General features: G+C 40.4%; 1 protein-coding gene across 10 annotated transcripts; it reads left to right on the forward strand.

The window, feature by feature from the left end:
* Nucleotides 1–1,183: 1,183 nt before the first annotated feature.
* Nucleotides 1,184–25,882, forward strand: LOC124063164 (ral GTPase-activating protein subunit beta-like). 10 transcript variants are annotated; one of them, XM_046396529.1, is made up of 32 exons: nucleotides 1,184–1,353; nucleotides 2,344–2,564; nucleotides 4,951–5,153; nucleotides 5,805–5,971; nucleotides 6,076–6,262; nucleotides 6,536–6,667; nucleotides 7,190–7,368; nucleotides 7,977–8,045; nucleotides 8,552–8,703; nucleotides 9,038–9,278; nucleotides 10,751–10,952; nucleotides 11,078–11,245; nucleotides 11,430–11,544; nucleotides 11,724–11,871; nucleotides 11,963–12,027; nucleotides 12,135–12,279; nucleotides 14,014–14,144; nucleotides 14,662–14,844; nucleotides 15,028–15,176; nucleotides 16,623–16,810; nucleotides 17,010–17,113; nucleotides 17,287–17,442; nucleotides 17,633–17,698; nucleotides 18,087–18,296; nucleotides 18,535–18,693; nucleotides 19,359–19,527; nucleotides 19,663–19,785; nucleotides 19,896–20,032; nucleotides 20,148–20,256; nucleotides 20,484–20,562; nucleotides 22,591–22,739; nucleotides 23,514–25,882. In XM_046396529.1, the coding sequence occupies exons 2-32, from the start codon at nucleotides 2,388–2,390 to the stop codon at nucleotides 23,705–23,707; spliced, it is 4,656 nt and encodes a 1,551-aa protein (XP_046252485.1). In that variant the 5' UTR covers nucleotides 1,184–1,353; nucleotides 2,344–2,387; the 3' UTR covers nucleotides 23,708–25,882. The 10 variants fall into 10 exon arrangements, with proteins under 10 accessions (XP_046252485.1, XP_046252487.1, XP_046252486.1 ...); XM_046396531.1 differs by having other exon boundaries at nucleotides 17,290–17,442; XM_046396530.1 differs by having other exon boundaries at nucleotides 9,041–9,278.
* Nucleotides 25,883–26,387: the final 505 nt, after the last annotated feature.

The following is a 26,387-nucleotide window of genomic DNA, read 5'->3' on the forward strand; positions in this document are numbered from 1 at the left end:
TGTATCACCTTCACGTTTGGTCTAGAGTGGTTAAAGGTATTAATAACTTCTGTATGATGCAGTGGGATGGCACATGACGGTATTTAAGTCTTTCATGCATTTTTTCTCTCCGATCCAGTCAGAGAATGATTCTGCACCAACTCATGTGTTATTAACGGTCCTGTCCATCTTTCATGTGAGCACGGTCTGTTTGTCCAAGTGTACCGAGGAGGTAGATGCTACTCAAAACTATGATTTGCTAGACACACTCCATACATGTAGGGAACATGTAGATGCATGATAACAACACAGTCATATTACAGTTTTATAGTGTAGAGATGATGGTCATGCTTTATACACAGATATCGATGTACTTTATTCCTGGGGTATTTTTACCTCACTTAATATAAATTGGACCATGAGAGTAGACTTTCATTATTCCACATTACACACTAACACAGTCAATGAAATTACTGGAGTACACTGACTGTATAATAGACTGCTGAATGACTAAGACGACACTTTTTATGCAACAAGGCTTCCCTCTACAGGTTAAAGGAAGCACATTCAACTGTATGATGGTGTTTCATCTGAGTAATCATTTTAATAAACACTGGTGGTTATGTTGTCAGACTTTTCTTAATTAAATAAATTAGATGTTCAATTTTAATTGCAAGAATTCTGACCCACATGTTCGAACATTGTGCGAAATAAAAGTTTTCATTAATTCATTAATGTGGATCATTTTAACCAAGCAAGGCTTTTGAGAATCAAGGTATGGGCAGTATTTTTATTTTATTATTATTATTATTATTTTTTAACAAATTAACAAAATAACAAATTAAAGGACTGATCACTTTATCCTACAGATGACCAGATGACCATTTTATACCAGTTCAGTTCAGTGTAATGTCTCATTTAATGTAATCTGACTTGTATTTGATTCCTTTGATTTTTTCCTCTGATTTTAAAATCCTGTTAGTTCTCTGGACCTGTACCAAAGACGCCTTGAACATAATGCAAGCCTCCCAGAGGTGGAAACGTGTTCTTTTTACTTTGAATTTTAAAATAAAACCATTGCAATCATTAAGATAATATCTGACCATCGCACCAGAATAGATGTCAGGAAAGATGATGAGAGGATTAGAGTTCCCCAGGAGCACTTGAAGGCAGCATCATATCTGATGCAGTTGCTGTACCAGTACAGTGGGGGGCGTCAATATACAGATCCAGTTTTCCGTTAGCCCATATAGCTGCAATACCCAATCCTTGACATTGCGAAGATGGAGGCTCTTGTGATCTAGAGCAGGAACATCGAAAGCACAGACTGCAAGTTTCACAACTCTGTTATGACAACATTTCCAGTTGGTCCAGGTAAATGGAAAAATCTCTGGTTACTTATCTGGTGTGCAAACGTTAGCGTCTTTGCAAAGTTAGGTAGCTAGCACAAATGACAGCTAGCCCAGCTAATGTCAACGAACGGGCTATCGAAGCGAACGTTAGCCAAGCTGGCTAGTAACGTACTAGAACGTAGTTTGAGATTACTGATAAGTTAGCAAATAGAACTGTCAGTTTCTCGTAATGGTAGCTTATTGTCTTATCCAGAGAGACAGTACCTAACACAGAAGCCAGCCAGCAGCGAACTTCAGCTAATGTCATCAGCAAAATTGGGAAGATGTTTTGATGTCAGTGCTAGCTAACATTAGCAAGCTAATCCTTTTCTGAACCGTTTCCTGGTTGTGATTGCGCGTATTACCGACTCTAGGTTTAGGATCCAGATGTTTTTTATTTTTAATTCCATGTGTTCTTTTAAGCTCACAAGGCCTTAAAAGCCAGCTAATGTAGTATTTGTCAACTATAAATGCTTTGCAATGCTACCCCTGATACTTTCTGTTGTCTCTGTAAGAAGAAAATCTAACGTTAGCAACGATAAAGATTAGTTCTGTTGGATGGGTCCCATTTACTGTCAAATTGTATGTTTGTGAACATTGATACAGTGCACCAAATGACCGTAGCTCTAATGTAATTTGATTGATTGTCTTTAATCACATAAAACGTTGGATTCCAGCTTTTATCTTGCAAAGTGCGTACGTAAGAGAGGAGTAAAGGAGTTAAACGAGTTAAAGTTAAATTACTACTGGATGGAACTTTGAGAATCGTAAAGATCAAATCGGTTATCATCAAGAATGTCGTTTTGTAAGAGATGTGAATGTTTGTCTGTCAGCAGGGTTACACATTGACAGCCTTGGTAGATGTATTCTCTCAACAGATTGCACCACTTTATTGGTGCTGTTTATTAACTGAGTATCACATTAATTTTCCCAACTTGCAAACTTAAGATGACTCTTGGATTTGTGTGTGCAGGTGGAGGCAGGAGGTGTGAGTAGAGTGCAGTAGACATCAGCAGCATGTACTCCGAGTGGCGTTCGCTGCAGTTGGTGGTGCAGAGTGACCAGGGCCACCTCAGTGTCCTACATACCTATCCCACCAGTGTGGGCACAGAGGTGGCAAATGCTGTGGTCAAGCCCCTGGGGACAGCTGTAAGCCCTGTCGCCACAGAGAACATCCTCAAGACAGACAAGGAGGTGAGAAGGAGGTCCACACTGTTCTACCTTGCAGCTGATGTAGTATGCCATGTTCGACATAATATTTGAATGATTTGGTGGTCTGCCAAGCTACTTGGATACCCTGTCAGCTTCTAAACCTATTGTCATATGCTTTAAAGAGGATTTGCCCAGTTGCTAAATCAAGATGCATTTTAGACAGCATCAGTTATGTTTTTCTTTTTTTTTACCATTTGTTTAGAAAAAAAAGTGTATTTTTGCATACTCGATAGAAAAAGTGGGTTAGCACAGCAGGGTTGCGTTCAGTAAACATTTACAGGAACAGCCTCCTAGTTTTGTACTAAGTAAATTATGTAATTATAACAATTAGTTTCTGTTATCATGTAAGAATCCAGCATTATCACTGTGACAGTCAATGCAGAAGGTCAAAAATAGCTGCATACTGGGAGACATACAGTTCTACTTGCATACCCTCCCTCAAGTCAGTCTGATAACATTGAAGTGTAAACCTTATGTCGAATGAAGACAAAGTGAAGTACATGAAAAATTTATACAGATGTATAAAAGAAGTGGTCAGGTTTGCACACCAAGATTTGAAACACTGCATGTTTATATGTTCAGGTTTTCTGATCATCATGTTCTTAACTAGCCCACAGGAGAACTTTGGGATGAAGACCAGTGCTATGTTAAATTTGTACTTTGTGTCCTTGTCATGTATGTACATACATTCTGGAGCAGGATTTATTCAAGGACATCTCTTTATATGGCTTTGTTTATCATTCCCCTAGTCCTTACCAGTTTTCCATTTCTGGTCATTAAAACTTGCCATGTTACTGCCTCTGTAGGTGTTATAGTATGTATGTATACCTTGATTAATCTGCTGTAATATGACATTGAGGCCAAGGAATGAAGGGAATTATTTACGCCATAAGATTAGAAATTTGTGCCATTAGGTAAAACCTAGTTGGGCTGTCATTTTTTTTTTACTCAGGGGTATTCTTTGTGGATACTCTAGCATTGGATAGAATTATAGTGAAAATAAATGATTCCTCTTTTTGCTGGGGAGTCTCAAGAACCCGTCTCTAGGACCCCATTTTGAAAAGGACTGCTCTAGCAGACGAAGGTGTGACTGATGAAGTGTCACAGAGATAGCTGCTCCTATCTTTGCACAAGGCTCAGGCCAACACAACAAAGACTGTTGTGTGTGTGAGAGAGAGCTATTGGTACACTTCCCCCTTGACTTCTTCTTCCATGTTAATGAATATGAACACTGTGTGTCTGTTTATTTTGTCTTCATTTTGTATGTGGATTATTCACATTGTTCTGCCTTTGAGGTACATACTATGCCCTACATTGACTGATCAATAACATTAGTGTGTTTAATAGAGATGTCCCATCCCTTCCTTAGGATGATAACCAAGTCTGTTTCAAGCCATTTTTGATGGATTGGTATTGGCTATAAAAAGCCAGATCAATTTCTAATTTTGTCTGTGTGCTCTGTGTACACCAACTTTCAGAAACGTTTGTTGTAAGCAGGTGAACCGCGGAGCTCGCAGCAGGCCAGAAGTTTCAATTGTGATATGACTGTATGTGTCAGGAAGGGGTATGAAGAGGGCTGTGTTGGGTTAAACATATTTCAGCAATGTTTTCAGGTGCACCATGCATCTAAAGTGCTGCTGTGGCTTTGAACTTTGTGAGGATAAAGCTTGGATAAACCTTCCTGTCACTAATGATTCACGCTGACTTTCCTCCGTCTTACACAGAACACGAGAGGAAAATTATACAAAATGTTGGAAATTGTTAAGGGAAAGCTGTAGTGCAGGCTTTATGTGAAGGTGCACTTTGGGCTAAGTATGTAATGTATTTTTAGGACAAATACATGAAAATAAAATCTTTGATTTGATGGATAATGAAAACACAAGGACTTGGATCAGGATCATGGGCAAGAATACATGAATGAGATATCTGTTGTCTTTGATACATGTACATTAATGTGTAAATATATAATTGACTTTAACATGATGACCTGGTTTTTATTCATCACATGCCTTTAGTTTGAGCAAAAAACTTAAGAAACTAAATTGAGAAGAGTGGTATATTGTTATTGCCATCATCTTACCCTAAACCTTTGGCCTTCGTTGTTATGAGACACTAAATAAGATGTGCTGAGCTGCTTATGGTTACTCATTTAACAAAGTACAGACGGACATAAAGGTGCAGTATTGTGTTGCGGAATACGACTTTGTTCAAAGTATGTTTTAAGAGATGTCATTGTCTACGTCATTGTGCAGTGGGATACATGTCTTATGAGCAGCAATATACAACACAGCAAAATGTTATAAAACAAACCCGTAAGTCACAATTTAAAGACATTCACAGAGTTTAATGAGCATGGTTTGGTTCCTAGGTGAAGTGGACCATGGAGGTCCTGTGTTATGGCCTCACCCTCCCCCTTGAGGGGGACACCGTCAAGCTGTGTGTGGATGTGTACACTGACTGGATGATGGCCCTGGTGTCGCCCAGGGACTCAATGCCTCAGCCTGTGGTCAAGGAGCCCAATATGTACGTCCAGACCATCCTCAAACATCTCTACAACGTCTTTGTACCAAGGTATGGTAGAAATGTTCACAGGTGAATCTTCATCTCCCATTAGCTGTAGATTTTAAATTTAAATGTATATTTAATGGATATTTGAATGAATGATTTACCATGGTCACTTGAGCCTCTTTCACACATACTTCCTACTCATACAGACAGATACATTTAGAAACATTTCTGTCTTGTGCCTTTGCAACCATGCCATGACAATCCCAAAATAGATGGGGTAAGGGACAGTCCACAAGAGGGTGGTAATGCAACATTTGTGGATGCCAACTACAATAAAACTCAACAGGGGAAGAAGAGGAGCATGGGGTGAGGCTGGATGTACATGTATGTGGAGGGACATGTCTCTTATTTTCAGAAATGTGATGGGCAAGGACTTGTTTTTTGTCCAGTGTTCTTGTAATTTGTTTAATATCCAACAAGTTTTTGAAAGAAGCAATGTTTTCCCAGAAATGTTAACAGGTTGGTACCGATGCCCTCCATATGCAAGAATGGGAGCAGGGCTGCATGACCCCATGCGGGAAATGTTCCTCAACAATACAGGGATTCAGACTGTATGTGTGAAAGGGGTTATACCCTCTGTTTTCTTGACAGTGCATTGCTCTCTCTGATTGCCCCTTTATTTTTTGATTTCAAACGCTTAATGTCTTCCTCAAGGCCCGATCAGCACAGTCTGAACCACATCAGGCTTTGCCAGCAAGTTCTGACTGCTGTCCAGAAATTGGCACGAGAGTCTGTGTCCATGGTGAGGGAAACCTGGGAGGTCCTGCTACTCTTTCTGCTTCGCATCAACGACACATTACTTGCTCCGCCCTCGGTTGGAGGTATGTTTCATCCCGTGCAGCTCAAACTCCTCTTGCTGTATTTACGTATTTATTAATGATAATTGCTAATATGAGTAATCCCCTAATATTTTCATGTCTTTCAGTTGGGGTGGCTGAAAAACTGGCAGAGAAATTGATGGCAGTGCTGTTTGAGGTGTGGCTACTGGCGTGTGCCCGCTGCTTTCCCACGCCACCATATTGGAAGACAGCAAGGGAAATGCTGGCCAACTGGAGACACCACCCTCCTGTTGTAGAGCAGTGGAGCAGAGTGGCCTGTGCTCTGACCTCCAGGTTAGAAAGACATTATCTCAGCTTCTTGTGGCTCTTGTGGATTTAGTGCTGAAAGTGTTTCAGTTCATCACTTCAGGAGTGTTTGTTTAAGTTTAAAGCATTATTGGATTGTTTGAGAGATGGAAGATAGCTGGTCAGTCAGCTTGTCTAACCTGTTTAACTCCTCTGTCCACAGATGGCAGAGGCAAACCTAAGGAAAAGCGATAAATGCTTGTTTTATTTCTCTACTGAGTGTGATCATCATGACGTTCCTGTCTTGCTTCTTCAATCCAGGCTTCTGCGCTTTACCCACGGACCATCCTTCCCACCTTTCAAAGTTCCTGATGAAGATGCCAACCTGATTCCTTTAGAGATGGACAATGACTGTGTGGCACAGACGTGGTACCGCTTTCTCCACATGCTGAGGTGTGTAAACCTCTCATTTTCCTAGGCTCTAACTTAAAAAAGAGATGTTAGCTGTAATGAACACAAATGATTTTTTTCAGTGTGTTGCAATGGACAGAGAAGTTGTAGTACAAGTTTGAATTGAATAAGTACTTCTTATCAGCCTCTAACCATCAAATATTTCCCCTCCCTGTGTACTCTTTACATACACGTGCATTAATTTGGCTGGTCATTTTTTTCTGATTTCATCTATCCTTTCTTCTTTCTTGTATTCATTCTTTTCAAGTGCCTCTGTTATGGTGGTGCTGCAGCCACAGTCCAAACTTTGAAACTCATTCCTATTCATCATTTAATAATATTTATTGAAGTTGTTTTTTTTCCTGATCCATCTTATCCAAATTTCAACACTATCATCAATATTACATGTCAGAAAAGTGACTCCAGTCTTTCCAAGTCACAGCGAAATCAGATGTCAAGTTTTAGCGGCATTTGCAAGCTTTTTGCCTAACCCATAAATTTTCCTCTTTCTCTGCTTATGTCTAGTAATCCAGTGGATCTGAGCAACCCTGCAATAGTGAGCACCACTCCAAAGTTTCAGGAACAGTTTCTTAACTCCAGTGGTATCCCTCATGAAGTGGTGCTGCATCCGTGTTTGAAACAGCTCCCCCAGATCTTCTTCAGGGCCATGAGGGGCGTCAGTTGCCTCGTGGATGCTTTCTTAGGTAAGAGGGTGCTGAGTTCAAATGAAAATGAAATGCCGTGGGAACATTTAAGAGGGAGTGAGGTCCCACATGTGTTTGTAGATATTTTAGCCAACGTATAACAAAACATGTTCACATTACTGCTAAATTTGCAGTACATTTTGTTCTTATATTTACCTTCTATCCCAGCGACTTGCTCTAGATGGTAATCAGTCACATTCAGAATGCTTTTACAGCTGTCAAAGGTACATAAATGTAGCATGGACTAAATATCAAAGCTTGCCCTGCATTTTTATGCAAAAGACGTTACTTTGACAAAAATAAAGGCGTGGTGTTTATTGTGATCTGTCTCAAGCAGATTTCACATTGCTAAAAGCTAAATCAGTGAATGCCAGTAGAGTGAGAAATCTAAAGCCAACCCATATTGTGTGGAAAGGAATACCACAGAAATTTGCCATGTTATTGACAGCTGTTCATAACATTAATTTCTTGCAACAGTTTCACTTCTTTTCAGTTGATATTCAACCACTACCTCAATGAACTCAAGATGGAGGATGTCAGTTAGTAATACCTGTTTTAAACATTTGAATAGAAACATGTCAGTATGTATTTTTCTCTTTACACTGTAGGTGTCTCTGTTGAAAAGAAAGATGTACGGGAGCGGGTGTTCTCTTTTTGCCCACTGCAGCTCTCTCATGGTACAGACTTCAGCTGATACGTCATGTAATGAGACGGGCATATGATGGAGTTTATTTATTGGTGGTGATGATATTAACAACTGGGGGTTAGTCTTGCCATAGCAAAATGACATGTCCCAGACCTTCAGACTAAGCTACAAGATCATCAACACAGGGGTGTCTTGGGGGCACAAAAGTCAATCATGCTGAATGGATGTCAATTATTGTTGATTCGTATCTAACCATTGTCTTGCATGTCTATGAATGAAAAGTGTTTATAATCAACTCACAGACCCTGAGGGCACTTCGTTTTTTTCATTCTCTCTCTCACAACAGTTAAAAAAAAAATGCTTCAAATGATTATGTCTACCCGTAACAAGTTTTGTCCACTGGCGGAATGAAGATTTTTTTGTTCTTTTTGTTGAAGCTAATCAGAAATATTAACCCGCCCCACCCCCTCCAGTGCTATGGAAGGAAAAAGAAAAACCACTCGAGTCCCCCAGCTCATATGACCCTCTTGTCTACAGGAATATCACGTCCACGAGCTGACAGTGCCCCGCCCACCCCAGTCAACAGAATGAGCATGTCCCCGCCCCCGTCCATCACCAACACCACGCCCCCTCACAGCCGCAAGCAGCGGCATGCAGTGGTGACCAAAACCACAAGCAAGAGTTCAACTGTAAGTTCAAGTGTTATGTTGGACTGTGACAAGAAGAAAGTGCAAGAAAAGTTATTATATTGATGTTTGAGATTATTTTGAAGTTGATCTACAGACAAAAACTACACTAAAACCCAGATTTTTATGATTTATTTTAATTTATGAATTTATGAAATGCAGCACAATTGTCCAAATCAGTGTGTATCACATCCCCTGCCATTTGTGCTATTTATGTGAAGACATCTTAAAAAAAAATTCTGTGAACTCCTCTTGTCTATGTACGATCTTTTAGTTCTATTAGTCACGTTGTCAGCAGCAACCCAACAAATATCTTCCTCTATCCCTCCCCACCCAGCAGAGCAGTGGTAGTCAACCAACCAAAGCATCCCAGCAGCAACAGCAGCAGCAGCAAACTTCGTCCTCCCCGACCCTTCTCTCCAGCCCCAACCAGAGCAGCTGGGAGTCTCGTCCCCTGCCGGCTCCAGCGCGACCGAAGGTCAACAGCATCCTCAACCTGTTTGGCCAGTGGCTTTTTGATGCTGCGCTGGTCCATTGTAAGCTCCACAGCGGCCTCAGCCGAGACCCCAGCATGACCGGTAAGAAGCTAGATGATGGTTAATGCCGTTTCCATTTTTGCATGGGCAGGTGGGAGTTCTGTTGCGGTTCATTAGTACATGTTTTTGTGGAATTATCTGTGTTTTTGTGTTGTTTTTTTTTTTTAAATGTATGTTGTTGGGATCTCCTTTCTGTTTTCCACCGTTTTCTCTAAAACTTCTTTGTGCCTTTCTGTGTGTGGAGGGCTTGGTTAGAAGTGGCCTGGTATGAGATTTCCATCTGATTCTAATCCATTTACATCTACCAGCTATTTAAACCTGACTGAAACTACATACTATAACCATATGCTAAGGACTTCAGTCAGTGACAGCACTTTGCATTAGAAAAGAAATTTGGCTTGTTATTGGCTCTCCATTTATTTTTCCTTTTTTGGTGTAGTGTCCTGCACGTGTCTACCATGTCTGATTAATGTAAAGAGTTGTAATGAGTCAAAAGTCATGTATTGCGGAGAAAAAAACAACAACAAAACAATTCAATCCACACAATTCATGCCTGATATGAATTGATCCTAAAAATACTGAATTTGCTTTGATTTTGTGTCTCTCCACTATTTCTGTTATCTTGCAGCCTCTTTTATCCAAATTCTCCTTTCTTATAAATCTTGTAAGTAGGAACGGCAGCTTTTTTTCCTCACTTGATTTGCGTTTCTTGACCAGTCTTCCTGCTTTTTTTGGTTGAGTTCCACATGATCATCGCCATTATCGCCATTGTTTTTTCTGTTCCCACTGCTTGTCATATATAAAAAAGTCCACTAGCGTTCTCTCAGCGTTTCTCCGAAGGTGATGGAATGGGTTTCACCAACTGACCACTTGTCTCGACCATAACGTTGCCAGTTTGTGACAACGCCACCCCGTTTTTAAGTTCTCATATTCTTTTCCTTTGGGTCACACTAATCCTTATTATTTAGTTTCAGCCCCCCTCCCCCAAGTTCAGCATTAATATTTTTATCCTGTAAATTCCTTTTGTATTGTCAGTTCACTTGAGTTTTGATTTTATTTGGTTTGGTGCTTCAATGCATGAAGTGAATGTTCAGTAAAGTGTATAATTGTGACGTAAGTGAGGGAGCTGACACAGGGATTTTGTTTTGGGCAGTTTAATCATTACCTGCACACTACGCTTGTTCCTGCCTTGTACCAGTGATATGATAGCAAACTCTTTGTGTCAGAGTTCCCTTTTGAATGCTTTTAAATGGTGTGTGTGTGTGTGTGTGTGTGTGTTTGCGTGTGTGTTTGCGTTTGCAGTCATTGAAGTATCTGTTCCCTCTTGTTGTGATAGCGATTAAATGTCTGCTTTATGGTGCTTTTTTTTTTTTTTTGAATTTTTACTGTTTATTTTTTATTATAGCGTACATATAGTAGCTACATGTCTGTTTGCCTGTTGCTCATACATGCATGTATACTAATGACCACGTTATAATACGTTTGATTCTCTTGTCTCTTCCCACTCTCAATAGCGATAGCGACTCAAGTAGGTCTGGAGCTGAGAAGGAAGGGTTCCCAAATGTCCACCGACTCCATGGTGTCCAACCCCATGTTCGATGCCAATGAGTTCCCAGAGAGCTACGAGGCGGGACGAGCCGAGGCCTGTGGGACTCTCTGCCGCATCTTCTGTAGCAAGAAAACTGGAGAGGACATTCTGCCTGTTTACTTGTCCAGGTAATTAAGTTTGTTTTAAATCATGCCAGTTATTTAAATTCATCAGCTTTTCTGTGGGCATGTGATTTTGGTGTTAAGATTTTAAACTATGCGAAACATGATATTTTTTCTTCCTCTATCTGCAGGTTCTACATGGTCCTGATTCAGGGTCTCCAGATCTCTGATTTTATCTGTAGGCCAGTTCTGGCTTCTATCATTCTCAACTCTTCCTCTCTCTTCTGTACTGACCTGAAAGGCATCAATGTGGTGGTGCCCTACTTCATAGCTGCCTTGGAGACTATTGTACCAGACAGGTTAGACCGCTACTATGTTACACAAGTTATCGTGTAATTAGCATCTTTTATTTACCAGATAACATTTTCAGATAATACAGTTTTTCTTTTTCTTCTTTGTTCAGTTCATATGATTTTTCTTCAGAAGTGTTAAGAATATTGTCTTGGAGTTTTGAAGTTCAGAAGATGTGTATTTTTCTTACAGGGAGCTGTCCAAATTCAAGATGTATGTAAATCCTACTGATCTGAGGAGAGCGTCCATCAACATCCTGCTTGCCATGCTGCCTTTGCCACATCACTTTGGCAACATCAAGTCAGAGGTAACAGCTTTGTTATGTTTATTTGCAATCTGCTATTTCAGTGCAGTTTTTTTTGTCGTTGCAGCTTTTCCCTGGAGCTTATGTCAAATCCTTGTTGAAACATTTTCCACACCGCAATGCCACTTTCTAGTTAAAAACATATATGCCGGCTTCTTTACCATGTTGACGTTGTGATTCAGGTTCTGCTGGAAGGAAAATTTAATGAGGAAGATGGCTGGCCTCATGACCAGCCCGTGTCTTTCCTGTCCCTGAGGCTACGTCTTGTCAATGTCCTAATAGGAGCGCTACAGACTGAGACCGACCCCACCAACACACAGCTCATCCTGGGTATCTGCTGGCTCCTTTATATCTACTTTATCTGACTTTGACAAGATTTTGTAATTGACAGCCCCCCCCTGACCTTCCTTCCCCCTCTCAGGTGCAATGCTAAATATTGTTCAAGACTCGGCGCTTCTGGAGTCCATCGGTGCACAGACTGAAACAGTAAGGCTCAGATCACTACTGTTAACTAGTGATAAACAAGCTGCATAAGCTGCTCAATGCGATGTGATAAGCTGTGCAACATGATTGCTGTGTTTTTGTGGTGTTAGGGGAGTATAGATGGGAGCCACATGACTGTGAAGAGTCAGAGTCACAGCCGTACCAACAGTGGCATTAGTTTCACCAGCGGGGGCAGCACAGAGGCCACAAGCCCAGACTCCGAGCGTCCTGCCCAGGCCCTCCTCCGAGACTACGGTAAGAAACACAGCAGCTCCTCGACTAATGATGCTCTGTGAATTAACAAAATGGTGCCAGCTTTGCATAACAGGCCTCCTGGAGCATTATTTTAGTACCATCCAAAGGCGTAACTTATTAAATTAACACGTTTGTTCTTTGTAGCTAACGTGGTTAAGGTGGTATGCCGAGTTAAAAAGCGCTGGGTAAAATGTCTTTGTAGGTGAAACCAAAGTCATTTGCTGTGATGCTGTGCTTTTGAACAACAGTTTGACCTTGACACCTATGGAATGTCTGGACTGATTGCACTTTTTGCTCTAAATGATTGGTTGCAACTGTGTTGCCTAATCAAAAGCATTTGAAAGATTTTGTCTTTCTCTCAGAAGGGCTGAGCAACATTTGACTACATTAATGTGTTGGACTTTGATTTTTTTTTAATGCCTCTGTGGGGGTGATAGCTGAAGGCATTATGTGTTCCCATTTGTCCAATTCTCTTGAATACAGTATCTCAGGAATGACTTGAAATTTCTCAGGAATGAAACAAATTTCTTCAAATTTGGCACAAATATCCACTGGGATCCAGGGGTGAACTGATTAATATTGTGGTCAAAGGTCACTGTGACCTCACAAAAAAATGTTTTTAGCCATAGCTCAAGAATTCTAATATGACAAACTTTGACACAACTATCTAATAGGATAAAATGATAAAGTGATGATGTTTTATCCAAGGAGTCAAAGTTCAGATTTCAGCCAATGTTCAGTGTTCAAAAACTGGTCATTGTTCAACAGCATAACTCAAGAACAGAAGGGCAGATTGTGACCATATTATACATTTGGTCAGACACTGAAAGGGTGACCCTAATCTTGAAACTCTGCTGACTGTGTAGAGCTTCTGTGTTGCCGGGTCTTTGCAGTAACATCCAAATTTGAAGTATTGTAGTCCACCACAAGCTCACTCATTTTGATTGTAATGAGCTTCAGGTGATTGTTGTCTCACTATGTGTTGAAGCTTTGTACTAATCACGACAGTTACAAATGGATGCGAACAGCAACCTGACTGTTTTGCGGAGAGATATAACCCTCCTATTTACTTTCTAAAAAAGTAAATAGATAATTACCAGTCTCATTTAATTTTACCCACCAGCTTATGTCCTTTTTCATGAACACTGTGCTGCTTATAGGAGACCTTGCTGAGCAGGAAGTTGAGGGTGGGGGGTTCCTGTGGGACGGGGTAGTTACATTGTGTTGTGAGGCTCAGTGTTGGACAGGAAAAAGAAAGAATGCAAAGGCATCTGCCCACTCTCATGTCAGCATATTCAGTAGCTGCACAATTTTTTAGCAAATGTGTTTTATATCACAGAAAACTCATTGGATTCCAACAACAATATGGTCATGTTCCTGCAATTATGCATTTGATATTCAATGCCAATGTTTAAAACTGTCAGGATTTTTAACAAGTTCATTATAAATTTATTCAGTGAGGTTTGGATTATTGCATCCGACATAAAGTTTTCTTTATAAGTCAAACTTGCTCAGCCCTATGCCTTAGCAGTTTCCCTGCTCTTCAGTCTATCTGAATTTTTGTCAACATGTGTGATTTCAACCTTAATTGTAATGCATGTTTTTGGTAATCTACTAACTGGGAATCCAGGACTTTTTGTCTTGTTTGTTCTGTATACCTTAGCTGTGTTGCCTGAATCCTGTTTTGCTCTATTCTTTGCGGTGTTTGGTATTTCGGGGTGTTATATGATCTAGCTCTTCCAGATACGGCGGCAGGCCTGCTGGTGCGCAGCATCCACCTGGTCACCCAGAGACTCAACTCCCAGTGGAGGCAAGACATGAGTATTTCACTGGCTGCCCTGGAACTGCTGGCTGGGCTTGCCAAGGTAAAACTACAAAGTCCAAACTCTGCAGAGTCTTAGCGTCAGTCTGCACTTGTTGCTAGCTGGCCAAACTAAGGTGAGACTATAGTACGACTTTCAGTTCACCAATGTTAGCCACCAAGCAGCTGTTGGATTACTATAGCAACAGACGTCCTGACACTAACCTGTTATACGGTGTGTTAATCTGGTCTCAATTAACTAATGGACCTCCTGACCAAATGAGCCAGTGTAGACTAACAGAGAGCAAAACTAATGGCGCTTTCAGGTGCCTTGTGGATTTCTGTCAAAAATTTCCATGTACATCACATGGGAATGAGAAGTTTCTGGAGAGTGCCTATAATTTCTCTGACTGGTAATGGCTGTGCAGCTGTTAAACCCATGCATCTGCTGCTTTGAGATGTGTCCGTTTTTAAATAAGGTCACAACACTAAGGTTGCATCAGGTTGCTTCAATTTACTAAATGATTAGAGCACTGTAGTGTGCTACATTTTACTGTTTTTTTTGTGTTCATCCATGCCAGGTCAGGGTGGGAGTTGACTCTGCAGATCGTAAACGTGCTGTCAGCTCTATATGTGGGTACATTGTGTATCAGTGTAGCCGTCCAGCTCCTCTTCAGTCCCGAGACCTCCACTCCATGATTGTAGCTGCCTTCCAGTTTCTCTGTGTGTGGCTCACGGAACACCCTGACATGCTGGATGAGAAGGTCAGTTTGTCGACTGAATTTAAATATCAACTATATAGTTGGATTAGAGAGAGAGGTAGTATTTTGTCTGGTAACTTAAGAAAATTGAATAACTTGCCATTTCAGAGAAATTATTCAGTGAGAATTTCAGCCTCATTTATACCTGCTCTGATATTCTGTCCTCTGTCTTCTTCTTATGATCAGGATTGCTTGGTAGAAGTTTTGGAGATTGTAGAACTAGGAATCTCTGGCAGCAAGTCCCGGCAGGAACAGGAGGTCCGACATAAAGGGGAGAAGGAGCACAACCCAGCTTCAATGAGGGTGAAGGACGCTGCTGAGGCAACTTTGTCCTGGTGAGACTCCTCAAAGTTTCTACAGTAGTAGCAAAGCATATTGAAGTATTTCAAAATGCCTTTTTATTTGTCTTTTGATCCATCCATCCTTCTTCTGCACTTTTGATTTAAAACAAAATTAAAATTCAGTTTTGAGGCTACATATACACCTGCTCTGTCCATTACACAACCTGGACCATCTTTTCAGAGGGATGAAAATCCTGTTTGTTGTAGTCCTGTCTATGTATATACAAGGCATGCTGTTGGGCATTTATGTATGTATTAATATTGTAAATATTTTATAATGTATTTGTGAGAGACATCATCCATGTCATAGTGACAGAGAGACTTAAAGACAGTATATGAGGGTGACACAAAAGAACTTTGAACCACAGTTAACACTAACTCTCTAGTTGTGACACTTCCTTGTCTACAAGCAGAAACACGCATATTGTTTTCTACTATGTCAAGTCAAGTCAAGTCAACTTTATTTGTATAGCCCATTTTTACAAGCAGTTTGTCTCAAAGTGCTTAACATAACATCAGCAACATCCTCTGCCCTTCGACCCTCACATCGACTAAGGAAACACTCCCAGAAAAACCTTTAACAGGAAAAAATGGAAGAAACCTCAGGGTGAGCAACAGAGGAGGGATCCCTCACCCAGGACGGGCAGACGTGCAATGGATGTTGTACAGGCAGGAAAGCAATTAACAACATGAGAGATGACATTACTAAAAAGATAAGCAAAACAAAATCTCAACTGTTTAGTTTCACTTTTTGCTACCACCTCAATATGATTTTAACATTTCACAAGTTATAAGAAAATTATAGTAATGAAAATTATAATGAACTGCTGTAACATTCATGTATTCCCTTTTTTTTTTTTTTTTTTTTTTTATGTGATGTTGAGAATCACTATCCTATCAGTTCAATTTCGGCCCGTAGGGAGAACCACCCCGCCCATAGTCGGTACATAGAGGAATGACAGGCAGATGTCAACAATACACATTGGGTTGGATGGATGTTGACAAATTAATGTGGCTTGATGAGGCTGGCTGCTAGCGCTAGCATCAGGTGCTTAGACAAAGACAAGACAAAACAAAACATAGTGAAATCAAATAGTCACAAGCTTAAAAAGCTACAAGTGTCGAAATCATCTGTTTGACTGCTGAATTTTGTAGACTTTTTTTATTTAATACTACTTATGACACCATGCCCCTATCAGAGGCTTGCGGACTTTAAAGGATCATTTCCGGATATCTCCTTTAAGTTTTTTTCCCTTCCCCTCAACAGTGAAATCTTATGAGAAATACATTTTTGTAACTTTGGTTGGACTTTAAATCTTTATTGTTGTATGAAATTGTTCAGGGGTTGTTTTTTTTTTGCTGCTTCACTGACCTAGTCATGCTGTACCTATTGACCCAGTTTCTGTATGTTCTTGTTGAATTTGCTGTGGTGTTCCCCAGTATCATGCAGGTGTTGGGGGCCTTCCCTTCCCCAAGCGGGACTGCCTCCACCTGCAGTCTGCTCAATGAAGACACCCTGATTCGCTACGCCAGACTGAGTGCCACAGGAGCCAGCAACTTCCGCTACTTTGTCCTCGACAACTCGGTCATCCTCGCCATGCTGGAGCAACCTCTCGGCAATGAGCAGAGTCAGTAGCTTGTCATCCATCCCTTGATGTGTTCTATTAGGATATCTGTGTGGGGGTTGGGGGGTGCTACATTGTTACTTTGTTAATTTTTATAAAATAGAGACTGTATGGCCTGTCATGTACCAGGCACTGGTTAATGAAACTCAGTGAAACTGTTTATTTTGTTTCTTTATAAATGACAGCATTTCTGTCCTCACAGACCCCAGTCCATCAGTAACAGTTTTGATCAGAGGGACAGCTGGCAGACATGCCTGGACCATGCAGCTAATCCACCAACCTAGAGGAGCTCGGGCCACTCAGAGGGTGAGATCATACTTTAGACTGCTGCATCGCCAAAGGCAATCACTCTAAACCCATATCATTTGAAAAACGTTTTCACATGGCAAGCTGGAGTTTTTCTTTTATAAAACCTGTAGCTCCATATCTGTTTCGCTGGTAACACAACTTCCTGTCTGTCTACTTCTCTCCTTCCACAGCAGGTGTTTGTTCCTGAAGGCCGTCCAACGCCCAACAATGACGTGGGGATCAAGTACAACGTCAAGCAGAGGCCCTTCCCAGAAGAGGTGGATAAGATTCCTCTGGTCAAAGCTGATGTCAGTATTCCTGACCTGGACGACATTGTCAGTAAAGAGGTGAGATTTGCTTCCTATTTTACTGTCATTGATCTTGTATCCACACTATGACTAACCACATACACATTAAATTAGTCTGGTCCACACCAGAGCTAAAACAGTAGCTCTTGTTACAGTGGCTAAAGTGGAGCCGTGCAGTAAATGAATCACTCATATACTTACTCATATATTTCTTACTATGCAAACTCAGGTGTGTTGTATGGGCTGGCAGGATGATTCGAGAACTACAAATACACTGATGAGTAATTACCCACACGTGAGTTGTTGGAGAGAATAAATCTCACCTGGGTGTCTCTTGGTGTGTTGGGGGGGGGGGAAGAAGGGGCGGTCAAATCATGAGGTTTCTTGACAGACATATGCAGTTGTCGTGGTTAGTTTTTCAATCCGATGCAATACCCTTACAATAATTCATAGCTTTTAATGCAATCAAAAACCACCATCTTAAAAACATGGGACTCATTTTCCAGTTAAGTGTTGCACACCAGATCCACACTAGTGCTTCTTTTCCCACCAACTTTTGGAGGTGGCACGTCAGTATTTGGACTGTGGGACTTTGTGGGTGCATGTTGAACTTATGTAGTTGGGAGCCATTCATCAGCCAGTCTTTAAAAACATGTCCTGTCCCCTTCCCTTCTTCTTCTCAGCTGGAAGTTCAGCATGACAAGCTTCGTAATCTGATGACCAAGCAGATAGAGTATGAGAATGCTTTGGAGCGGCATAGCGAGGAAATCTGGAAGTCCAAGCGTTTCCCTGACCCACAGACGGACTGCAAGCCCCCTCCACCCTCACAGGAGTTCCAGACAGCACGTCTCTTCCTTTCCCACTTTGGCTTTCTGTCTCTGGAGGCGCTCAAGGTTGAGAAACATAATTTGTCTGAGATAGTATCTTATGATGAAGCTGCAAAATAGATTTTGTGCTTAAATCAAATACAAGTATACAAGCCGTCCAGTGACTGATTTTACTTAAGTCTGTGGAAAGAAGAATAATAGTAATGTTAAAGTAATATATGAAGCATTGTTACATACATTTTTAACATCGTTACTATTAGTACAGTTCAATCAGAATGTCCGTATATTCGTTTATTATTGATAGGAGCCCAACAACAGTCGTCTACCTCCTCATCTGATCGGTCTGGAGTCATCCTTGCCAGGGTTTTTTGATGACATCAGTTACCTGGACCTGCTTCCCTGCCGACCATTTGACACTGTCTTTATTTTCTACGTCAGGGCTGGACAGAAAAGCAGCCCTGAGGTGAGGAAACTGGCTGATTGGTTACAATACACAACAGATTCTCTGCAAAAATGCAGTGGTATACTGTATAACAATTTACAAGTTTGGCTTGTGATTAATTACGGTTGGAATGAAATGGTGTTAATTGAACTTAAAAATGTACAGATGTTGAACTTTAATTTCACTATATGTACATAAAAATCACAGGGGATTGTGGGCTGCAGTCTACCAGATCTGGACTCAGTTTACACTGCCCGAGTCCAGAAGAAGGCAAGACGCATTGCCACAGACCCCACCCACCCGGGCAACAAACTGTTTGTACCGCTTCCATCAGGAAAGCGGTACAGGAACATTAAAACCAGCACCAACAGACTCAGGGACAGCTTCTTCCCCAGAGCTGTTAAAGCAATAACCCCCCTACAGTGAAACACTCATACACATAGTCTGGCACTAGTGCACTTTGTTTTATCTACCTCACTCTGTATTCTGCATTTTGTACTTTGTATTTTATATTTTTATATTTTCTTCTAAGGTGTGCAATTTTTTATTTTCCTATTTATAAGTGTGTTTTGAAGCTGAGAATCTGCACAAAATTTCGTTATGCTTGCATAATGACAATAAAGACTCTTGAATCTTGAATCTTGAATCTATAAGAATGAATGTGTTTTCATGCTTCTGCTGCTCAGATTCTGAGGAATGTGGAGTCGTCGTCCAGCGTCCAGCCCCACTTTTTGGAGTTCTTGCTGTCCTTGGGCTGGCCTGTGGATGTGGGACGCCACCCAGGGTGGACGGGACATCTAGATACCAGCTGGTCCCTCAACTCTTGCTCCGACAGCAATGATATACAGCAAACAGGTGAGCTATGAAGCTAACTACTGCTTTAAATTTGAGGAGGAGTGTTGAAAAATGTATGGCAAGTGTCAGATTGGATGCATGCCGGATATCTGTGGTAACTAAATCAGTGTGGAACTTTTTTTTTTTTTATTGTAGACGAGGCAGCTACGCCTGAGGACACAGGAGGTTCAGTGTTCAACGGGGAGAAGAAAGTTTTGTACTATGCTGATGCTCTGACAGAGATCGCCTTTGTCGTTCCATCTTTGACAGAAAATTCTGGTCAGCATTTGCTCCCTTGAGTACAAGTTGATAGATTTTGTATATGATGGAACCCCAGAGAGGGATTCAGGGTTGACAGTGTTGCCATTTGCTCTTTTGTGGTTTTTCAGAGGAGTCATCAGTGCACAGTGACTCCACAGTAGAGGCAGACACTAACACAGACCTCATGCCTGGTTTACTCAAACAACCCAATCTTACCCTGGAGCTGTTCCCCAACCATTCTGAAAACATGGAGTCCGTCAAAAAGGTAACATTTGACTTACATGGTTGAAACTGAACTGTATGGTGACAACACTGATTGTGATTTCGTTTTTTATTTAGTGTTTCCTTAAACTCACTTTGTGTTTGTGCCATTTCTGCAGCTGAGTCCTTTGGTGAAGACAAAGAGGTCCTCAACTGGAAAGTCTTTCCCACCACTGGGCCCTGAAACAAAAGTGTTTGTGGTCTGGGTGGAGCGGTTTGATGATATCGGTAGGCACATGTACTTTATACTGCACCCCTGTCCTGTAATTTGGGGGTGAGTATTTTCTCTCTCCAGATAATATACTCTGTTTCTTTTTTTCAACATTTTCTCATTTGTAGCCTGTTGTAGGCTGCTGTAAAAACAAAACAAAACAAAAAAACAAAAAAAGTAGTATTTCTTCAGTGCATGAACAATAGATTGAAGTACATGACTGTCATTGTTTTTGTGTTTTTAGAGAACTTCCCCTTGTCTGATCTCTTGGCGGAAACCAGCACGGGCTTGGAAGCTAGCATGAGCAACAGCACTTCCTGCAGGTATTTACAAGTTGATACTTAAAACTCTTTGCTGCCAGTTTGGGGAACATGTGGTTTATGCATTTGTTTTGGTCAGGTGCAAAAATGAAGAAGCAAAAAATATATATATACTATTCTGCAAATCAGCATGTACTCAGTGTCTTTTTGTTATGCAGGATAACAAACCGTGAATAAACACACAGTGCAAAACAGGAAGTACAACATGCATCATGTGCAAAAGCAGGCAGAGAAAGAAAACTGTGACCTAGATGTGACTGTGGTTACAAGCGTGAAGGAAATTCACTGTAAAGATTGTCAGTAGATTGACATGAAATGACAATGGACCACAAGTCTCAAACAGATTTAAATGGGCTGCAATCACTATATATCACAACCTGGACTGAGCCGTTGCTTTTATAAAACTGCTTCCAAGTATGGCATTGTGAAAGTTATAGACATATTCAAATGTAAACCGGCTTTGTTGACTTGTTTACAAAGCATTAAGCATTGTCAGTATGAAGAAGTGTGTCCTCTTCACTGCCTGTACATAATGGAAGGTGGTTGCTATGTTATGACCCCATAATCTGTGTCAATCAAACATGTTTATTTGTCACGTGTAATCAGTAGTGAATTAGCCTAATGGCTGATTTCCCTGAAGTTCAGACAAAGAGTTTAAACTCTTGTCTAAAAGTAAAAAAAAAAACATTCAGGATTTGAGGTTAAACGTTTGAAACCATTTAAAATCATTAATCGAATTCTTCATTGACATCAAAACGCAGCAGTTAACCGACATTGTTAACATGAATAATCGATGCTTGTTTTATATAAAGAAACATTTGACTAGAAGTCCATTTCAATGCAAATTATGTCAATGTGTAATTTAAATGTGTACTGGCTAAGCCTAAACTCCAGGCCACTGAAGGGCTACAACAGACTGATAATAATAACTGACGTGCTCACTGCAGAGTCTGACTTCCCCTTCATGTCTTCGATGAAGGGGAATGTATGTATTGTTCACTGTTCATGTTCTTCACATGTTGCAAGCTGTAATCCATCATCATCATTGTCCGTAAATCTCCAATAAGCTGAACTGGATGATGGCAGAGACCCTAATAGCTGAGAGATGACTGAAAACTCTCATTTCTCTCTCTCCTGACAGCATTCACTATTACAAAAGCCAAGACTGACTCAGATGTGCATATTTTCAGAGGGTCTCTCCTCTCCTCTAACACCAGGCAGAATTATTATTATTTATCTCTTACTAGTCACTGATTTATTTGATTGTTTAGCTATATATTGACATTAATTTTACCTGCCCAGCATCAGTAGGATGACTTTGAGAACTGCTTTTTTTTTAGTGTTTTAGTATTTAGGCTACCACAGAGGTCGATGTAGCAGATGTAACAGACAAAACTTAAATGTATTTGTAGCTGTAAATGTTTTGCTGTGTTGCATGAGTAGATGTACAGTATACTGGAGGTACATACATGCTGAGTTAATACATTATTGTGTAGAGGTATTACATGTCATCGTGGATGGATATGATTAATTATGCCATGGCCAACGACCAATCAAGCTGTTCGTTTTATCAAACCAAATGAACAGTGCCAGTTTGAGAGGCTGTTGTCTGGAGGAGTGCGATCTGGTGCAACATGGCAACCCTTCATTTCAGTAATGACACAACTAATTCTCTGAGTGCCCAGATCAAAGATAACAGGTGGATGGCATTTGTGAAGCCTTTTTTAAAATTTTTTTTCTCTCCTCATTTTCAATTAAGTGCTGAAAACTGCACCAGAGGAGGTGAAGCCAGTCAGGCACATACGCACATTACATACAAGTTCATTTAAGTTCTACGTGATTACAGTCTGAAATACGTGGTAATGTCAAGCATCAATGTGCTCAGTATCTAAATATTGTGCTTTTACTGTGCTTTTTATTACATCGTGCCTCTGTTTTTACAGTATTATACTCTGTTATTTTCTTGCTGTAGTTTGTTGCAAATACATTACATCATCCTCCTCTCTGTTTTTCTGATCGTTTGTGCTGCAGGTCAGGGTTACTTGAGAAGGACATCCCTCTGATTTTCATCCAACCTCTGAAGACGGGACTCTTCAGGATCCGGCTCCATGGGGCTGTGGGTAAATTTGGCATGGTGATTCCCCTGGTGGACGGCATGGTGGTCAGCCGCAGAGCACTAGGTAATAACTCACATGACTCTCTGGCATTGTTTGTCTCTCCTGACAATGGGTTTTCTCATCAGAACCAACGGAGGCAACGAGTCTTAATGCATCACACGGTTTCCGCAGGAAATCTATTAGGATGATTCAGGATCTTACTGAGATAATAATATGTACACATTAATATTTTATGGTTGGTATTTGAGTGTAAAAAGCACAGGGAGCAGACTCCGTTTCATCTATTCATATTGTTTTTCAATACAAAAGTTATAGTTTGCAGTACAACTGAAGCATGAGTGCTACATGTCGTCACAAACTGAAGGACAAGCTCTAGTCAGACACAGAGAGATATCCAGTAAAAACGTCATGGTTCAGCAGTACCATGAAAGAAATCACTTGAAACATTTCTCTCTCCTACCCTCATACATAACGTTACACTGAAAAACACGATCAAGCCTCATTCTGTTTTAGCCCATGTTATGCCCCTGTTGGTCAGGAGGTGGCATAATGAAGTTTAAGAGTTGCTTTGCTTTTCCAGATCATAAAGAGAAAAAAAAATGAATTAAAATATATATTATATATTTTTTTTATATAGATTTAACTTTGTCCCTTTACCAAGGCAGTTAGTAAAATGTTGGAAACTTATCACCCTAACTTTTATCTTTAATTCTTTTAGCTCATTCAGAGGTGCTGTTGCTACAAATGCTTTACATGCAGGATTCATACAGTTTATGAAGACTGTCCCATCTGACTACTTTGGCCTGATGAGCTGCTGTGTTTGCATCCCTCTCCCAGGGTTTCTCGTGCGTCAAACGGTCATCAACGTGTGCCGGCGAAAGCGTCTGGAAAGTGACTTGTACAACCCGCCTCACGTGAGGCGGAAGCAGAAAATAACTGAGATTGTTCAGCGTTACCGCAACAAGCAACTGGAGCCGGAGTTTTACACCTCGCTCTTCCATGAGGTGGGGGAGGGAAAGCCTCACCTCTAACCCCCCTGTCTTGTCCTGACACTGGCTCACAAGCGCACACAGCAACACACACCCATACTCACTCATGCCCTATACCCATACACCATTTACAACTCTGCATACACACATGCACAAACACACACAGAATCTTTATATTTATACTGTACTGTTTTGTTATTTATATGAATATGTATATCAACACTGTCTGCCTTTGGCTCCGAGAGCAAAGTGTCAAAACAACGCCAAGGTGGAAAAAGCTACATTTACACGTCGCAGCCGCTCATTGAAGATTTGAATGGCTGAAGTTCAACAATGACTGTCTTTCCTCATTTGGGTTCATGCTTTGTGGCAAAAAAAAAAAAAAAAAAAAGAGTTTTTGCTTGTCATTAACTGCAATACAATAGTTACACTGCTGGCCTTTCTGACATTGTAAGAAGTTTGTCTTTTAAGCCCTGTGATACGAGTGAATTTCATGATGGTTTGGTAATACAGATGTGTCCAGAATCCTTATCTGTATATCTGTTTTTGTTTTAATCAAACAGATGTATGGTTTGATTTTTGCCAAGGAGATAAACATGTAAGCGTCATAAAAATGTTTCATAAAATACATTACTGCTGCATCAAGGCTGGTGGCTTCATGAGAACAAAGACATGACTGACAGCATTAGCCCATAGACTAATTTTACATCCAATTGTCATCTACATGCAGAGACACCTGCTAAAGTCTTCCTAGTGCAAAGACACATTTGGCCATCGCAGCGAATGACTGAGCACAGAAATATTGCTGTTTACATTTTTTTTTTTTTTCCTGATGGTTTATAGGACTTCTATGTTCTATTATGGTATGGCAATGTCATTTGGGACGCCTGCGCTGTCTCTGTGCCAGTCTGAAAAGTCGTTCTAACAACAGCTACTGCACTCTCTCTCTTTTTATGTGTGTGTGTGTGTGTGTGTGTGTGTGTGTGTGTGTTTATGGCCATGTGTATGCTTGTTCAGCCAGTCAAATCATTTACACTACCGGGAGTCTCAGTAACCCCCTTAAAAACCCCATAAATGGCATTTAAAGATGAATTCTGTCACTTTAAACAAATGAGAATCTCAAGATAAAACAGTGCTGAAGATTCTTTTCTATATCAAGAGCCCCAGAATTGGTTTACTCTTAATGCTTGTTAACGTGTGAGTTTACTGATGATGAGAGTAGTTACAGAGCTCCTGGAGTTTGCACTTGATGTTTGCAGGGCTAATATGAATGAACACAAAGAGATTGAAGTCTCTGCTGATACCAGACAGAACTATAGCACAGTTCAAGTGTCTCACTCCTCCAGACTAACCTATGGTGATTCAAAGGCCAAAAACACTCAATGTAGCTGACAGCATTATATACTACTTGCATTTTGGCTGATCAAAGTTGTAATTTTTATTTTTATTTTTTATTCTAAACCCAGAAAGAGAATATTTAACCGCATCACTTCTATTCAGTTTGGATGATGTTAATGTGCAGTTTGGCCTTCACACGTTTGAAGTAACTTCTTTTGGCTTCACAGTTTGTTTCACTTTTGTTTACTCACTGTACTTTGGTTTTGAGTCGAGCCCTCTCACTGTCTGCCTGTAACAATGTGAATTTATTTATCACAGAGATGGAACAGGGCAAACACCTCTAGTTTCTTTTTTATATTGGAAAGTCTTAATGCACTGAGCACATTTTTTTTCTTTATTTTCTAATCCCTTTGGTTACCTTACATGTCTTTTTGTACTTTTGTGCATTTTGAAAGAAAACCCTGCTGAAGGAAGAGTTTTATCTTGTGAAATTATGAATGAAGACTAGGCGTCGTGGAGTTTTTAACCTATCATGTCTAACTGTGTGACTCACTTTTTACGACTGTGCTTTACGCACATGCCTTTTTTGGAAGGAAAAACAACATTAAATTTGCTTCAAAGAAACTACATACAATCAGTCATACATTGTATCCTATGTTACTCCTTTGATGCTTGGTCATATTTAAGGATTTGCCATGTACAGAAACGGGGGCTGATCTGTAAATATATGATAGTGTAAGGCATTTACAAGTTGTCTGTTGCATTCCTCTCATCTGAGATAGTGAGAAAAGTTCTGTATGTATGCAATTAATGTGTGGGAGGATCACAGTGGGTATTGAATGTAACATGCATCAATTAAAACTATTATTGATATTTTAATTTTTCCTATTCCTAATATTTGACTTTTTGTTCACAGCATGTCTGAGGAATGGAATTAAGCTCAGTTTTCAGCTTTTACTAATTAATTGATTGGCTCTACATTTAGAACCCAGTTACTTTTACTAGCTTGAGCCAAAATTATATTAGACTCAAATGCAGGCTTTTCGGTTGCTCTGTTATAAATGTTTAGACCACAGCTGGAATGAATGTGGCCTGTGGGGTTAACGGTGGATGAATTAATTTCAGTCTAGCCGGATATTAAGTGATGAAACAGCCAACAGCTCCGGGGCGATACCTGTGACAGTAGGTGTGCCTCTGTGCCCCGAAGCTGTGAAATATTAACATACTCTAACCGAAAATACTATCTGTAGTTGGTCTGTCATAACGACAGGTCGTGGTTAATAGTCTCTTCGCTTCTTTTGTTTACTCATGAATTTATGCATCACTAAGCACTTGTATTAAGCCCTTGCACTCCAAACAGAGTTGTTTGAAATTGTAAAATGAT

The sequence above is a fragment of the Scatophagus argus genome, chromosome 8, assembly GCF_020382885.2.
Source record: "Scatophagus argus isolate fScaArg1 chromosome 8, fScaArg1.pri, whole genome shotgun sequence".
Lineage (NCBI taxonomy): Eukaryota > Metazoa > Chordata > Actinopteri > Scatophagidae > Scatophagus > Scatophagus argus.

Excerpts from the sequence above, each read along its gene's own strand:
- LOC124063164 (XM_046396529.1), top strand. The coding sequence starts at position 2,388 with ATGTACTCCGAGTGGCGTTCGCTGCAGTTGGTGGTGCAGAGTGACCAG. Across the intron at positions 2,565-4,950 it reads TCCTCAAGACAGACAAGGAG|GTGAAGTGGACCATGGAGGT; the intron begins GTGAGAAGGAGG and ends TTTGGTTCCTAG. Across the intron at positions 15,177-16,622 it reads GCTGAGGCAACTTTGTCCTG|TATCATGCAGGTGTTGGGGG; the intron begins GTGAGACTCCTC and ends GGTGTTCCCCAG.